The sequence below is a fragment of the Cajanus cajan genome, chromosome 6 (genome assembly GCF_000230855.2).
Source record: "Cajanus cajan strain Asha chromosome 6, NIPB_CcT2T_4, whole genome shotgun sequence".
Lineage (NCBI taxonomy): Eukaryota > Viridiplantae > Streptophyta > Magnoliopsida > Fabales > Fabaceae > Cajanus > Cajanus cajan.
In genome coordinates this window covers 63,541,982-63,561,256 of record NC_138522.1, presented here as the reverse complement: position 1 = coordinate 63,561,256, position 19,275 = coordinate 63,541,982, and the positions used below count along the sequence as shown (strand labels likewise).

At 27.8% G+C, this 19,275-nt stretch overlaps 1 protein-coding gene across 1 annotated transcript; it reads right to left on the bottom strand.

Moving 5' to 3' along the window:
- Positions 1–3,722: 3,722 nt before the first annotated feature.
- Positions 3,723–5,599, bottom strand: LOC109808920 (cytochrome P450 94A1). The gene has a single exon (XM_020372114.3). It carries the CDS (start codon positions 5,540–5,542, stop codon positions 3,989–3,991), a length of 1,554 nt encoding a protein of 517 aa, XP_020227703.2. The 5' UTR covers positions 5,543–5,599; the 3' UTR covers positions 3,723–3,988.
- Positions 5,600–19,275: the final 13,676 nt, after the last annotated feature.

The window sequence follows — 19,275 nt, the reverse complement described above, 5'->3', positions numbered from 1 at the left end:
AATGATCCTGAAATCTGAGTGCCTGTGCCACATTCATAATATGTTGATATTTTCTTTCAACTCTCGCATTTTGTTGTAAAGTACCCACACATTATACCCGAATAAGATTTATCGCAAGAAAATTGTTGTCTTTCATTCATCAAACCAGCAATATAAATACATATCACAAGTCACGTACGGTTATAAATATTGAGATATGATACTCTCTTAATATAGAAAATATGATATCTCCTAAATATAATGACTAACGGAAAAAATAATAAATAACCATAATGATAATATCCGATAACTTTTACTCTCCTAATATAAAATATATGATAGTCTCCTAAAATAGATGTGATATCTCCTAAATATAATGACTAATGGATAAAATAATAAATATCTATAATGATAATATCTCAATAATCTTAATAGAATTCAATTATCTATCAAGAACATTAATTTCACTAAATAATACAATAAACAACTTCGCAGTTCATTTTAGAATCTAATTGGATTGTCAAATTCAGTTTCAAAAAAGAAATAAAAGAACATCAAGAATTTAGGGATTTCTCTCACTATCCATTCTCTTTTATAATCCTATACATGAGTCACACTAATTTCCCTTCCTGTACCTTATTATGTCAATATGAAATAATTGATGCAGTTTTATAATGATTTGAGTACTTGTTCTCAAAACTCTTTTCTTCTCCTCCCTTTCAATTCTTCCATAATATCAAAAGATTAGCATATTCTGTCTAACCCTCTCTCATAAAATTCTTCCATAATATCAAAAGATTAGCATATGCGGTCCGTTTTTCCTTCTCCCATTAAATTATATAAATAAATATAATAATTAATTTTCCTTGTATAAAAATAAGAATAATAATTATGACCATAGAAAATAATACTTTAATAATATTGTTATAAAAAACACAGGATGTTACAATATATATTTACTTAATTATCATAAAAATATTTTCACTCAACTTGTAACTTTCCAAACACATAAGTAAATAGGATATGCATAACCTTTTTTTTCTCAAGATTTTCTAGAATTTTCTTCATTTGAATAAAAAAAAAAACATTTGCTAGCTATTGCATTCAGAAATTAAAGGCAAAAATTATACATTCGTTATTATACATAATCAAAATTACACACGACAAGAAAACAAATTTTCGATGGCACTACAACAAATGTGCTAAATAATGGAAGTTATTTTTGCCTTTTGGAAGAAAGCTGGACGACAACTACAACAACTATCGAATCATGGAATGACGAAGGGCTTAGGGGTTTCTTTGTTTTTCTGATTTTCTTGGAGAGGGAAACGAATAGACGTAAGCATAGTTTTAAAAACCGGACCGGTCATCGAACCGGTTAAAGTACTGGGTCAGTGGGTCAAAGGTTGAACTGGTGGGTCACTAGTTGAACCGCATGACTCAATTTTTATTAAAAAATATTTATTAAATATATTTTATACTTATAAATTTTAATAAATTCATATCTTATTTTAAATTTCAATTTTTCTATCTTATTTAAAATTATTTTTATTTTTATTTTGTAAAAAAATACATAAAAAAATTACATGTTAAACGGTATATTAATACAAATTAAAAATATAAATAATATGTACATATATAATATGCTTGCAATTAATATCACAAAATAATATATGTAATATTTACATAGATATTGCATTATTAAATATATAATTTAAAATTAATAATATACTATAAAAGTTATTTAAGTTGTATATATTGCAAACAAATATATTAGAACAAGTAGTCATTGTTATATTTAATAAGACTCCTTGCTTTTTCATTAAGAGATTCAATTTTCATTATTATTTTTGTGATTTATAGTCCCTTAAAAAATTTTTAAAAAAAATAAGAAAAAAAGTGGTTGAACCGGTTTCACCAGTTGAACCGGAAAATTGACCGGTTCAATCCGGTTTGAAACGGGTCGACTGCATAACCGATCTAACTTCAGATTCGAACCAGCTGGACTACCGGTTCCCGGTCCAACCGGTCCGACCGGCCGGGTCGGTCCGGGTTTTAAAACACTGGGCGTAAGAGGGAAGTTTTTGTTTTATTTAGAGAAAAAAGATTTAAGCGGGAAATAATATTTTAATTAAAGGAGGTTTGAAAAACTTCTGTATATTAAATAAAAAAATTGCAGTTGTCTCCTTTAATTCTGGATGTCGAAATACAACATTGTATTTTTAATAATTTGCAGAGGTTTTTAAAATCTCTACAAAATAACCTCCATTATTTAACATTTTTTTTTGTAGTGTGGACATAATACATTGATAAAAATGAATATCTGTCAGAAAAAGATAATTTTCGACAGATATGCAAATTTCTGAATTTCAATTCCAACTCAAGAAATTGATAAAATAAAAAATTTGGATTCTAATACTACGTGATAGAATTATACATTAGATTAACACTAAAATTTAGAACACCATATCAATGTTTATCAATTGCTATAAATTACTAATTATCTCTTGTAGATATCTTCTTAGTAAATTTGTTATAACAATGTTGATTAGGTACTCGGTTGTGTATAATAAAAACAACTTTCCATAAGAACTCCCCTTTATCACCAATGCCTCTTAGATGAAGCAAAAATGATAGCTACAAAACTTATAGGAATATAGTGGGATCTTATACTTTCAATTTCTAAAATCCCAACTTAATATCCATCAATCAAAAATGTTAAATCAACTAAATCCAACATAAAAAAAAAACACATAGCAAACTTGTCTATTGGACTTGATAAAATAATTAGTTATCCTTACATGATGATTTCCAAACTCAAAATAGATCATGTAATAAAATGGACTTACAGAAAAAAAAATGTCAGATAACATTTAACCCAATTTTATAAAATAAAATTACAACAATTAGTAATAGTCCAAATAAAATAAATCCTAACATATGAAAGGTAAAGGGATTGAAGGTTGGAGGTTTCAAACGTCTAGAAATGGAGGTTTAATGTTTGTGAAAAAGAAGATCTAGGACGCCAAGTGGAAAAAGAAGGAAGAATGCTGATTTAATATCATTTTACACCAATTGTAATTTTAATATCGACGTGAAAGACAACTTCTAAGTCGATTAAAATCACAATCAACGTAGAAGTCTATATCTATGTTGGTTGTAATATACACAATGTGTAATAGTTCACAAATTTTAAGAAATTATCACCACATCTTCTACCATATTGAGTGTTACACAACCTGGTGTAGATAACTTGACGTAAGACATTTCATTAATATTTAAAGGGATTTTTCCTTTCAATCAAGATATTTTATTTACAAAATTTGAATTCAAGACCTTATTATAAGAAGTTTGTATCTAGTCTCACTCATGAATAGATATCTTGTTAGTGATAATTATGTAATTATTTTTATAATTTTGTTTTAGTATTACATAATTAGTTAAAATTGACATAATATATGTGCTACATAGTTGATGGCAAAGCACAAAATAAACAAAATTTTAAATTGATCAATAATATTTATATTATTTTAATAGATAATTTGTAATATTATATTTATTTGGCAAAATCAAAAGAAAAAAACAGTTTTAAATTTATTTGTCAAGTTACGACTTTGCTTATGTAAGAAAATGTACATTAATTCATGGACAAGAAGGAAACATCATTACCTGATGCATTATGCCACCATAACTACGTAGTACAATGGACTCCTTAAGTCACAAACAAGTGAACAACTATCGCATATCTCCAGGTACCAACATTTATTTATCTTTAATTCAAACATAATCTGTTTAATATCTGGACTCCAATAGCAAACTATTATATTCCTATGCAAAAAGTACAATTCATTCCATATCCATATTCTTGTTTCCTATTTATGCAATCTAACTATATAAACTGGAAATAATACGGTATTTAATAAGAAATACAAACAAGTAAAGTAGAAGGCCATGTAATTTCAAGAAAGACAAGGATGGTTGTTCCATAGAGTTATTAAACAAAATAGATTTAGTTTGAATGTGAAGTTTCCCTGTGGAGGATCTTGACGGGGAAACCACCTTCCATCCGGGAACTTAAGAAGGAAATGAAGTGAGGGTCGACACCTGGCGCCAAGGCGGGAACAACCCTGAAGCGCCTCATAATCCCAGCCACCAACCTCTGCGTCTGCATGAAAGCCATTTCCTTCCCCAAACACATCCTAGGACCTGCCTGAAACACAGGATAAGTGAAAGAATCTCTTCCCACAAACTTCCACTTTCCAGAGTCAACCTTCTCTAACCATCTCTCAGGCTTAAACTCAGCCCAATCATCACCCCAAATACTCTCCATTCTCCCCATCGCGTAAACATGATATGTCACCATCGTCCCTTTCTTCACCACCGTCCCGTCCGGCAAAACGTCGTCCTCCACTGCTTCCTTCGTGTCCATCGGCACCGGTGGGTACAACCTCATGCTCTCGCACAACGCCGCGTGCGTGTAAACCATATGTTTCACTTCATCGTACACCGAAGCCTCTGATTTCTCCATTATCTCCTTCACAAGCTCCCTCTCCACGCGCGGATTCTTAGCTAGCAGCCAGAAAAACCACGTCAGCGCCGCCGACGTCGTGTCCTTCCCTGCCAAAATGAAACTTATAACTATGTCCGTCACGAAGTCCTCATCGGAGTGCCCCGAACTCAAGAACCGCGAAAGCATGTCCTCCGATTCAAGCGAGGCCTTCTCCTTCAGCTCCTTTTTCTTTTCTCTCACTAAGTTCTTCGCATATTCATGCACTTCCTTCACTGCCATTCGCAATCGCTTTTCCGAACCTATGTCAAGCACCCTCTTCACTTTCCAAATTAACGGAAACGGCTCGCGGAACCGTTTGCTGCTGATCTCCGTGGCTTCTTCGTAGGCCACGGCGAACTTGCTCCGTTCAACTGACGGCGTCAGGTACTCCGCGTTGAAGCCGAACGCGATTTTGCAGATGTTGTCGAGGGCGAAACGTTGGAGAATGTCTTGGAAATCTAGAATTTGGTCTTGTGTTGCTGCCGCTGAAGCGAGGATGGGGAGGAGACGATCGGAGAGCTCGGTGTCGACCACTTGTTCAATGAACTTGCGAAGAGACTTTGTGTTGAACACGTGGCTGGCCACTTGCCTCTGAAACTTCCACGTGTCGCCATCGGCGTTGAAGATTCCAGTGCCGAGGAAATCAGAGAGGGTGTTAATAAAGGTGTTTCCCTTTTTGTAGTTGGAGAAACGGCTCTTGAGAATGTGCTCTACAGTGGCGGGGTTGCCGGTGAAGACTTGGCGGCGGCCCAAGGGGCGGTGGAGGGTGATAGTGGCGGCGGGTGAGATTTTGACAAGATCGGATAGCCATTGGATGTCGCGGTTGCTGTTGTCTTTGAAGGCTAAGTAGGAACCAATGAGTGGGTATACTTTTGGGAGAGTGATGGTTGTAGGAGCTTCTTCTTTCTTTTTCAAATCTGGGGACTTGGAGAAGAAGAAGAAGAAAAGGAGGGGAAGGGTGAAGAAGACGAAGAAAGAAGCTAATAGCTGCATATCCAGATTTATCTCAAACATTTTCGTATGTTGTGGAGGAGATATTCAATTATAATTTGTAGGACGTTGAGGAAAGTCTCTCTCTCTATATTTATGGTGAACCATATGTACAAGATGGGAACGAAACTGTACAAACTACAAAAGATTTGAGTATTGAAAAAGTCATTAATAGTGCAATGTCGTGGTGTTCATACTTGGGTGATTATTTTTATTTGTTGTTGATTATTTTTTAGAAGAAGTTCTTAATAATTTTGATAAATATTTTTCTCCCAAATAAATTAGACTTAGTAAAATAATAAAAATCAAACTAATAAAATTAAAAGTTATTATTTGTTTATAGGTTCTTTTTACTCGAACTAGCACGTAATTGTTTCAATTTAAGTATTTACGATTAAAAGAACAAAAGGGAAAGAGAATATGACTAACAAACATTTGTTTCCAAGTTTTCATGAATGATAATGAAACAGTAATTTGCATGCACGTAAATGCTTAAACGAACAGAGTGAACAATACATATATTGACAATACAAATCATCGTTCAATTTGCATAACAATCAAGTTACAATGTTACGATTAAAAACTTACAACTACGGAATTAAAAGAAACAACACTAATCCTAGAAAAAGAAAGAAAATGTGGCCAAGAAATGGTCATACCCAGCAATTTCATGCACGAAAGCCATATGCACAGGCGGTGAGTGCTTGAGAGTGCAAGTATGATTTTTTCGACCTCGTATGAGGGGTATGATTCCCATATGTATAGATTTTTCTTGAGAGTGGTTAATCTTATATCGATGAGTCGTGGGTGTGTAACGCTGACCACTACGCTGATTTCGTGGAATCCATGTAATTTCTCATAATTGTCTCCTCCACGTTCTTTATTTCTTCGACCAAGTCTTGGTAACTACCTTAGTGTAACTGCTTAACTGCTCAGAGAACCTTCCACCTCTTACGTTTTTCGACCAATTCTCGAGTTTGTACATTTAAGGCTTCTAATGCTTTCTTGGTAGGTACCTATTTATTTGTCTTTCTTTCGAGTAGCTTCAAAGGTGTAGCTTTCGAGTAATATAGCTTTCGAGTAGCTTTAAAGGTGTAGCTTTCGAGTGATATATATATATCTTTCGAGTAACCCCAACAAGACCAAAATGAAAATCAATTTTCTTCTCTCCCACGAATTCCTCTCTAGTTTGGTCGAGACTCTTCATCTTCTCTCCAAACAGATTTGTGTGTGAACAATGATGGAGATGCACGACTAAGTTCTCTTAATCAATTCAAGTTTTTGATTATGCGGTAAAATCCTTTCAAATCCGAATTCTTCTCATCTTCTTTGTTTTTCAATAAATTTCAAATTAAATTCATGATTATGACGTGATCTTTGTTAATGGCGACGCTACTGTGTGTAGCTTGCATAGATGTGCTCGATTGGTGCTAAGACATAACATTATTTGTGATTACTGTATATATGTATATATCTCATTTATATTAGTTTTGATTGTTTTACTTATACATGCATGTTATATATATATATATATATATATAATCATGTTCCTCTCCTATGTTCTACTACTATGGTTTTCATTGTTAGGAGTAGTGATTCCATTGAATATAACGATCATGGCGAATTATTACAGGTCCAATCTAACCTGTTAAATTTTGATCAAATTAGATAATGAGTCTATTCAAATTTGATCTAAACTGACTCACTTACATCCCTAAAAAGAAGTATATAGATGAGAAAGAATCTAACTAATAAGAAAGTCAAACAATCTATTAGAAAATTGCATGATAAATTTTACAAAATCTTAAATATTTATTAAATTTCTTAATTTTCATGTTAAATTCTTTTATATATATATATATATATATATATAATGTCATCGAGTTTAAAAAGGTTATTTAATGATTGTATAAACTTTTTTTTTCCAAAAGAATTGTAACATCGAAACTTTAAAATATACATTTATAAAAATGAAATATTTTTATAAAGTAATATGAAATTTAATGATGCATCTAAAACATGTTTAAGGAAAAATTAATATTTAAACTATGAAATTAAACAGTTAAATATATGTTTTATATGTATATATTATTTTTTAACATAGAAAGGTTCTAGACAAATATCTTAACTTTTCTTAAAATAATTTGTAATTAGTTAGTATTTATTAAATATATTATTTTGTGGTATTAAATATATTATAAACAAATTAATATTTAAACTATATATGAAATTAAATAATTTAATATATATATATATATATATATATATATATATATATATATTATGTATATATCATTTTTTAACATAGAAAGGTTCTAGACACGTATTGATCTTATTAAATTAATAAGCTAAATAGATTTTATTTTTTTTTAACAAATTAATGTTCAAATTATAAAATTAAATATATGTTTTATGCCATATAGATAAATAGATGTTACTAAATAATAAAGGTTAAATTGTATTTTTTATCTCTCTATTTTTTTGCCAATTTGTAATTTTAGTCCCTCTATTTTAAAATAAAAATATTTAGTCTCCAATTTTTAAAAATACAAAATTTTAGTCTTATCGTCAATTAAATGTTCATTGATCATTAAATTTTGACATTACCTAATTATCTGCTATCACTTAAGTAATGTGATATTTTATGATGTGATATATAAGAATAAAAATTAATATACAAAAAATTTTCATTTGTATTTATTTTTACAAGTGATTGATATTTATTTTATTAACAAAAATATTATTTACATGTTATTTTTTCATTTTTAATTTTTAAATGTCAATGTTATTAAATATCACATCACTTACGTAAGATTAAACGATAAAAATAAAGAGTCTGAAAGTGTAATTTAATAAATAATAAATAATATGATAATAAAGATTAAAATAACATAAACGACACTTAACTCAAAGATTGTGCATTTATTACTTTAAAGCTTCACCACTAAGTAGACCTATAGTGGTCTAAATAAATTAGTACAGGTATAATTTATTCATAAGTTATTGAATAATATATTAGAGAAAATTTAAATATTTGATGTAAAAAAAAATATATAACATATGATTCACAAAGGTTAAACTTAACCACATCTCTTAATTAAGCCTCTTAATTTAATAATTTTAAGGTTTGTTATGAAATATAAGGAATTGATCTAGTGTTCTCAGATTTATCCAATTTATATATGCAAAGTTTGACCTAACTTATAGCTGAAAATTTTTCTCCTAAAGATTCTTTTAAACATAAAAATGTCAAATCCTATTAAATTTACATGTGGTTAGGAAGAAGTTAATTAAGTAAGATTTAAAAAAGTTCTAAACACATATTATTAATAATATAATGAGAAGAAGTTTCGTAACAATTTTATTTTCTTTAGAACTCTCAAGTTTTTTCCCTCTAAAACTTTCTCACATAAAATTAATTATAAATATAGTTATATATATATTTTTATATCAATATTAATAACTACTACATTTTGCACATATTATATACCAAATACAATTTTTTATATACAATTTATATAATTGCATTATCTTTTAAAATGATATATAATATAAAAAGAAATTTATTTTACCAGAGAAAAATTAATTTATTATTGATAAAAATTAATAGAATATATAAAGGGAGTAACTTATTACCTTAAAAATTCTTTCCAATAATTATTTTTCCTCCAAAATTTTCCTTCAATAATTCTCTCATAAATATTTTATATAAATATTATTATGAAACATTTTATCACATAAATAAATAATATTAAGGGAACAAATTCTATAGTATATTTTTTCCTTCAATTTTTTTATATATAAATGTTATTATAAAATAAGCTAATATTGAATAATTATTAAAACTAAAAAAATATATGAACATATAAAATATATAAGCAAATGAAAAAACTTAATAAAATATATTAAATAATAACTACTAAATTCAAGTTTTTTTAAATTAGCTTAATGAGTCATACCATTATTTCTCAAGTTTTTTTTTATAATTTATAATGGGTGAAAGTTTTCTTGTACTCTCGTTTCTTGTTTCTTAAATAAAACGTTATTTGATTATTAAAAAAAAAACTACTAAATTCAAAATTCAAATAAATTCATACTAATAATTATTAATAACCACTACGTTTATGTTTCATTAATTAATAGTTATTGATACTAATAATATTAACTATTAATAATACTAAATTTAAAATTTAAGTAAAAATTATGTCAAAAAATTTAAATAAAAATATAAATTAAAAAATTATTAAAAAAACTTATATTAAAAAAAATACTTAATTATAATGTAAATATATTAATATATTAAAAACTATATTAATATATCAAAAATTGGTATAATAAAAAATATATCATCTGTTATTATAAAATTCTAACAATTTAATATGATCATTAATCATTATTTAATTTTCGTTTTAATATTATCATTGATTACTAGTTATTTTTCTATTTACCGTTGATTCTTAAATTTGTAGATTTCTTTTTATATTTTACAATATAATACTTCATATTTGTTATAATTATTACTTATTTTATTTAATGCAAATAACATAAAGCAAACAATTTCTACAATATATTTTTTCCTTCAAAACTGTTTTTTATAAATATTATTATAAAATAAGTTGATATTGAATGATTTTAAAACTAAATATATATTTGAAAATATAAAATATATTAGCAATGAATAAAATATATTAAGTAATAGTCACTAAACTTAAATTTGAAAGAAATTAAGAATAATAATTACTAATAACTGCTACATTTAGGTTTTATCTATAAATAATATAAAAGAAGAAGTTCTACAACTTTTTTTCTTCCCTCCAAATCTCCTCCTAAATTTTCTATATATATAATTATATAAATTCTATCAAAAAATAAATTGATATTAAAAATAATTAAAAACAAATAAATATATTAAAATAATTAATATCACAATAATTAATCAAAATGGTATAGGTTTCACCTCTGTAATTAATAAAAGAACTTATAATGTAAATGATAAATTAGACAAAATAAATTAATAAAATTGAATAAAAATAACTAGATTTCATGTCAACGAATAAAAGAATTAACTATTTAAAAAAAAAATTCTAAAGAAACAATTAAATTAAAATAATCAAAATCTATAACGTTATTCAAATTAATTTCTTAAAATATATTTGTTAAATAAAATTATTCTTCTAAAGTATTTTTTTTAAAATATTTAAAAGATTCATGTAAAATATTTAGATTAATTGTAAATATTTGACTGAAAAATTCAGATGAACAATTTTTTAATACAAACACTACTAAAATTTCTCTTATTACATACAATTTTTCTTGTGAATTTAAAATACGCAAGAAATGTTGTTCCTACAATTTTTTTTTTGCGAAATTTTATCTGCAAGTAATACTTTCGTGAATAATATGTTTTTGCGAATTTTAAAATTCGAAAAAAAAATTATTGCGCAAAAAATTCGTAGTAAAGTTTCTTGCAAAAAAAAAATCACAAGAAAATTTCCTGCGAATTTTTTTGCAAGAAATTCTACAGAGCATTTGTTTCCACACCTCCAACATGTGATACATAATTTCATAATCTTTTAAATTCTAAGATTATAGATTATAACCCTAACACTCAACGATACAAATCAACTTATAAGGTAAGTGTTACCCCAACTTATATACTCTTTAATCGTTTTATTTTCAATCGATGTGGGAATTGAAGTTTTTTTAAAATATTAAACTTATAAATTTAAATATTTTTTTAATTTTTCCTACGTATTACAATTGAGAGGAAAAGTTACCTGCAAAATTTTTCTACCATTTAGTAAACATTACTTGCGAATTTAATTTTGCAAGAAAATCTGCAAAAAATAAAATAAAATTCTTACAATATTTTTTTGCAAATTTTTACCATGGAAAAAAATTTCTATGATCATTAAAATTGTAGCAAAATTTGCAAAAATTACTTGTAGATTATTTTTCATAAAAAAAATTTGTAAGAAATATCTGTAAATTATTTTTCGCAAATAAACTCGTAAAAAATTTTTGTGAAATTATTATTGCAATAAAATTTGCAAAACATTTATGCGAATATTTTTTTATTGGAAAATTTGCAGGAAAATGACACTTTTCTAGTAGTGAAATAATTTAATTTGTGAATAAAATATAAATATCAATTTAAAAATAAAAATAATTTTAAAATTACAAAAAATAATAAACATTAATTTAAAACATATACCCTTCAAAATTTACATTAAAAAAGTATATTTTTTCATATATATAAAGCGTAAATCTTCTACACTAATTTTTTTCTCCTAAAATCTCTCACCAAAATATTCAATATACTATATAAAAGAAAATTAAAATTATTATTATATAATAATATTACATTAATATAGAAAATTATAACAGTATCATAAAATATTAATTTCATTAATTATTATAGTTTTAAATTAATTATAAATAAAAGTAAATCACATAATTTGATTAAAGTCAATTATTATGTTAATTTCATCTAGAATATTTATACTAATAATTAATATTTGATGAATTTGTTTTTATTAAAAATTATGTTATGAATAATTTTAAAACACGAGTAATTTAATTAATGAAAATAATTAACAAAAAAAATTATAATGTAAATGAAAAATTGGACAAAATAATTGAATAAAACTGAATATAAATAATTATAGATTTCTGTCAAAAAATAAATATATATTTTACCTGAATGTTTTAAATATATTTTATATTGATTGTAAGTATTTGATTGAAAAATTTACATTATGGACAATTTTATAATTCAAGTAATTTAATTTGTGAATAAAATAAAAAAATATTAATTAATTTAAAAATAAAACTTTTTTTAAAATTTTACAAAAAATACAAAATATTAATTTAAAACATATTATTATAGTTTTAAAGTAATTTTAAATGAAAAAAAATCAACAAATACAAAATTATTTAAATATAAAATTTAATAAAATAAATAAATAAAGAAAAATGCTATATAATAATTAAGAAGAATAAATATAAATTCAATAATTTTTATTCATTCATTTGATACACAAAATATTGTATTCTAATAATATTTTATTCCTACAAATTAGGGGACAAGAGAGTTTACAAATCTCAGATAAATTTAAGAAAGTCTTAATTATACAATATTTTGTACAAATATATAATATTTAAAGAAAATTTTTATCTCAACACACATATATATATATTATTTCGTCTAATACCGTATATGTATATTCTCATTTGTAGCATATTCATATTCTTTCATTTTAATTCGATTTCTTTTGATTTTATGATGGTTGTTTTTGTTGTCTTTTATCCATATAAACAAAAGTAAGTATTCTTTTATTTTCATACTATAACAATCATAATTTTCGTTCTAGTATTGAGATATTACTTTTTAGTGGAATAACTTTTGAATATGGCATAGAAATTAAAAAAAAAGTGTTATTTTTTTTTATGTGATGATGAGATAATTAATCAAAATTATTTAAATGTATATTTATTTAGTCTTTAATATAAGGCTTAAATATGTTTCTTATCCTTATAAAATTAGTAAATTTTGATTTTAGTCCTTATAAATTTTTTTTCTATATTTTTCATCTTTATAAAATTAAAACTATTATTTTTAGTCTCTATTCTTACGCAATCAATTTTTAACTACTTTTTATTTATTAAAAATTTTAGAAATCATCTTAAAGGTTACTTACAATCATTATTAATATTATATCGATATTTGATACCTTTTTAAAAAATTTGTAAATTTTTAAAATAAATATTATTTATCTATCTTAAAATGATCATTATAGGATTAAAAAATAGTTACTTTAAATTTTAGAGGGATGAAAACTGAAAAAAAAAAATTCAGGGATCAAAATTAAAATTTACTTATTTTATAAGAACAAAAAATAATGCTTATAAATTTTAGAAAGATAAAAAAAATTAGAAGAACCAAAATCAAAATCATCAATTTTATAGAAACTAAAAATATATTTAAACCCTAATATAATTATTTATTTTTATAAATATATATCATTTTATTCAACATTAATGTATTGAAATAATTTTACAAAAACTTTATATTATACACGTTATCAAAATAAATTCGTAATTCGTACGAGTACCTAACTAATTTATGTAATGATTTTAACTTGCACGAAGCACATTGATGTTTATAACTTAAAAGGACCGTCAGTCAATAATATGTATTTCTTTAAGTAAGCAAAATTGTAAGTTTTTATTTGTTTTCCTTTATTTATGTGATTTTTCTTTTGGCAGATGTAGATATATTCAAAATTCTTCCCTGTTTAACAAGGAACTATTGAGACTTTTATTCGAAACTGCTAATCAATTTTAAAAAAGACATTAAAAATTAACCGTTTTAAAAAAATTATTTTAAATTAAACTAAGCTAAATTATCAAAAATACTAAACTTTTTATTAAAAATTTTAAAAATGTATTTTTAAGTTCAATTTTTTAAAAAATAAATTAATATAAAAAGTAGTTCAATGCACTTTAGTCATTAAAAAAAATTGTTATAATAATTTTTGCACATATTCAATATGCATCTGTAATAATTTTTATTATAAATAAGATTATATATTTCAACGATTTTTTAATGTTTTTTTATCTAACTATATATTAATATAAATAATTAAAATACTAATTTTTAATAATTATTTAATAAATTATATTTAAGGTGATTTTTAATTGATTTGACAATGTGTGAGTAATGTATTTGTTCCAGCCAAAGGGTGGACTAGGGTTTCTTCCTAGGTTAAGCCTTAGAGCCAGAGCATTCAAAAGTGTAATCTACCGTCTTAACTCTAGGGTTTTAGGTTTTATACTTTTCTGTTCATGGACCACCTGGGCCTTGTGAGCGCGAGGATTTCCATAATGGTTTTCCTTGGGAATATTTGATTATCAAAGATAGGCTTTTCATCCTTGATTCTCGGACCAGTCCAAAGGGTGAGACCCACTCGGACTTTGGCCGACCATACCCTGGCCGAGCTCATCATGGCCGAGCACAACCTGGCCGATCTCCCCCTAGACAAGCACAACCTGGCCGATCTCACCATGGCCGAGCACACCCTGACCGATCTCACCACGGCCGAGCACAGCCTGGCCGATCTCACCATGGTCGAGCACAGCCTGGCCGATCTCACCATGACCGAGCGCACCCTGGCCGACCATACCCAGGCCGAGCTCGTCCAGGGGGTGGGTGAGATCGCGATCCGACTGATCATACCCATGTGAGAGGTTAGATCGCCTGCCGACTGAGAAGACCCATATTCAAGATTCATTGGATCAAAACCTGTAAAGAGTATCAGATCGGGATCTGACTGGGACGGTACAGTATTAAAATTAATTTTTCTTTTAAAACATACTGACTAAATCAAATTGTTTAATGCTTTAGAAAATTCTTAAGATAATTTTAAAACATGTTTTTTTTTTAATTTATCTTCTTTATGTATGACTCATCTTTACTTTTTTTTTTCTTCTTAAATATAAGAAAAAAAATGATATTTTTAAGAATAATGTGTTTTCTCTCTAAATCTCTAACATATTTAAATATTCAAGATTCAAATTCAGAAGTATAGATTAAAGTAGAACAAATTCCTTACCGGATGATAAAACTATTCAAAAATCATATCAAACTAAATTATTAGAAAGTTAAATTGAATTAAACTATTAAAAAACTCAAACTATTTTTTTCAAAATATGAAATGATTTTTTTCCGTATTATGATGTGATTCTCATTATGTACTTCAGTAAGACACCAATGTGCACACTCATGAGCTTCTATTGTGTTTGAAATTTGGGATTCATTATTCACTACAACAAAAATTATTTTTAACGACAATTGTTTAATGACAATAATTTAATTGTCACTATTTAATTATATAATAAAAATATTAATGGCTAATATATAATAGCCACTAAAAATGTATTTATATTATACTAAAGTTTAATATTAGCGATAATTATTTATTGAAAAAAATTAGTCCCACATCGATTAGAGATAAGATAATTAAATAGTATATAAGTGAGTAATAACTATCATCTTATAAGTTAATTTATAGGGTTGAGTTAGACTCTTAATTCACTATAATAAATTAGTATCAAATTACCCACTATTACCAAGTTCAATAGTGCTATAAAACAATTAGAGAGCAACTTTCACCTTATAAATCTCACATCTCTTAAGAGATAAGATAATTAAAAAAATAAATTAAAAAATATATAAATAGAAGATAATCTTCATCTTACAAATCTCACATCGACTAGAGATATAAAAAAGAGTATATAAATTATGAATTTAGAAAAGAAAATTATAGGAATAAAAGTCACTAAATGGATGGAAAGGAGACAATTGAAAAAATAACTTTTAATAGCCTTTAAAATGGCTACTAAAATTGCCACTAAAAAAAATAAGTTTTCCCGACAATTTAGTAGGTCTTTACCAGCATTTTATATAAATGTCGGTAATAGTATTAGCGACACTGGATACACCAGCCATTATTTAAATGCTGGTAAAAAAAATAATGACCATTTATATGGTCACTAAAGAATAAATTAATTGTCACAAAAACCTAATTTTAGTGTAGTGATTTTACGTGTATTACGTATAACTTTTGGTCCTTAAGCAAATTTTACTTTTGTTCTTATAAAAAAAATATTCCTTAGATCCTCAAAATATGAAATGATTTTTTTAATCCTACTATGATGTGATATTGAGCATCTATTTCATTAAGACACAAATGTGCTGAATTTATTTAAATAACTATTTCACTTTATGTAGACAAAATTGAATTTATTTTTACTTTTAAAATTTTAAAATATTAATCAAGATAGATATTTCTAAAATTATTTTAATTTATTATATTAATTAAATAATATAATACACACACATACTGTTACAATACCACCAGACCTTGCTGAAAATAGGTCCAGACGTGCTATTAAAAGGCGCATAAAGTTAGCAGATTATGTGTGATAGCCCAACTATATGTAGGTACTAGATTACTTTGTTTTTCTTGTTGTATTAAAACCTTTGATCATGGCCTTTCATGGTATGGAATGAGAATTTCTTCTTAGCGTTAACCTAGTGTACGTAGTTCTATTTCTTCTAGCAGTTACCATCATTGGTGCTTTCATTTTTTTTCCTTCATGCCTCTCAAACTTACTAAAGACAATGATGCTATTGTCGTTCTTACCACCAAAATCACTTAGTTACAATCCAAATTTGAGTCCTAAGCTGAACTTTTCGATTCTCGCTATTCTTCTATGGAATGGGCGATGACTCACAACCAAGAATCCTTCTAGACTATCATGCATACATTACTTGATCATTTTGTTTCCCCTTCATCATCTTTGGATGCATCACCAATTCCTCCTGACCCACCTCCTAATTTCAATAACCCAAATCATATGCCCGTCCCACCCTCCTTACCCTATTTGTCCCAGCTGCCTTTTCCATATATTGATCCATCCTTTCCCAGACCACCTCCACTTTTTACTCATAATTTAAACCCTATACCTTTTAACCAAACTACTATTTTGACGTTTTCTATCACTACCACCATACCTCCAACTATATTGATTACTTCCTTTACCACTAGACCTACGACATCCATTTTCCTAACCCAACATTCTCCACCTCCTTTACCACCTTTTCCTAACCCTCAAATTCCCCCTCCTAAACTCCAACTTCTCACTTTTAATGGTTCGGAGCCTCTTGATTGGCTTTTTCAGGCTGATCAATATTTCATGTTTTATCAGGTTCCGTGGGTGCAAAAGGTGCCTATGGCTGCTTTTTATATGCAATGGGAGGCACTAAGTTGGTTCAAGTGGATGTTTCATAATCAACAATTGGGTGATTATTGGCATTCTTTTGCATGGGCCTTGGAGATTCGTTTTGGGCCCTCTTCTTATGAGAATCATTAAGCGGAATTGTTGAAGCTTCACCAAACAGGTTCGGTTGTTGACTTTCAAACCAATTTTGAAAAATTGTGTAATAAAGTTGTTGGTATCCCTCCTGAGGTTCTTAAAAATTGCTTTATTTCTGGTCTATTACCGAATATTCATAATGAAATGGCCTTATTTCAACCTCACTCAATTTCTCAAGCTATTGGGCTTGCCGAGCTCATTGAAGTTAAATTGAAGGACACTAAACCAAAGAGCTCTCGTAATTTTTCCACTATGTATAACCAAGACCCTCCACTGCTGTTACAAACTCTTCCTTGATTTCCAAACCAAAAGGGCCCACAACTTCTATCAATACATCCCCACCACCTACCCCACCCTTACCAATTAAATGCCTTTCACCCCAACAATTACAAAAATGTAGAGCTGCCAGTTTATGTTATAATTGTGAAGAGAAGTTCCACCCTGGTCATAGGTGTTCCACACCAAAATTCTTGCTTCTATTATGTCATGATGATTCACCAACTGATATGGGTTCTACAGGGGACTTCTTAGTTGAGGCTATTATGGAGATTTTTGAACCAGATCCAGCTATTCATTTTCAATTATCCACACAATCTTTGACCGAGGTCCCTTCATCTTAGTCACTCAAGTTTAAAGGGACTATCAATGGGTTTTCAGTACTCGTATTGATTGATACTGGTAGCACCCACAACATAATTCAACCTAGACTGGTTCGTCACTTACACTTGTCTACAATCCCTACAACCTCCTTTCAAGTTATGGTAGGCAATGGCGAATTCATTACCTGTAATCAGTTATTCCCCACAGTCCCTCTTGATATTCAAATGGCTTATTTTCATGTTCCTTTATATTTTATTCCCATTGAAGGTGTTGATGTGGTTCCTAGGCTTGCTTGGTTGCGAACTTTAGGCAAAGTTCAAGCTGATTTTTCTATTCCCTCCCTTACCTTTTCTCACCATGACACCAGTATCACTCTTACGGGTGAATGCCTTTCTCCATCATTTGCCTTGTTTCACCAATTATGCCATTTTATCCAACAAGATTCTATAGCCACTTGTCACCTTTTAACCATATCCCACTCCTTGCACGAGCCTTCCTTAAGCCCTCCTTCCCCTTCCATACCCAACCCACCTACTCATTTTAACCCTAAAATTCAAACTTTACTACATCAATATGAGCCCATCTTTCAAAAACCTAAAGGCTTACCCCCTCACTGACCCCAAGATCATCATATCCCTTTATTACCCAATACAACCCCATTAATGTGAAGCCTTACCACTATCCTCACTCCTAAAAGAGACCATTATGACCAAAATGATTGCTGAAATGTTAAATGATGGGATTATTAAGCCTAGTACTAGTCCATTCTCTTCACCAGTTTTACTTGTTAAAAAGAAGGATGGTACTTGGCGATTCTGTGTGGATTATATAGCTCTAAATGCTGTAACAGTCAAGGATCCTTTTCCTATCCTACAATAGATGAATTGCTTGATGAACTGGGAATTGCATAGGTTTTCTCTAAGATTGATCTTCGTTCCGGTTACCATCAAATTAGACTAAATCCACAAGACACTTTTAAAATAGTTTTTCGCACTTTGGATGGGCATTATGAATTTTTGGTGATGCCTTTTGGACTTTCTAATGCCCTGTCCACATTTCAAGCGGCTATGAACAATTTACTTAGACTGTTTTTACGAAAATTTGTCTTTGTTTTTCTTGATGATATATTGGTCTATAGTAATTCGTTCCAAGCTCACTTGCATCATCTTGATTCTATTTTACAGTTGCTTTTATCAAATAAATTTTTTGCCAAGTTT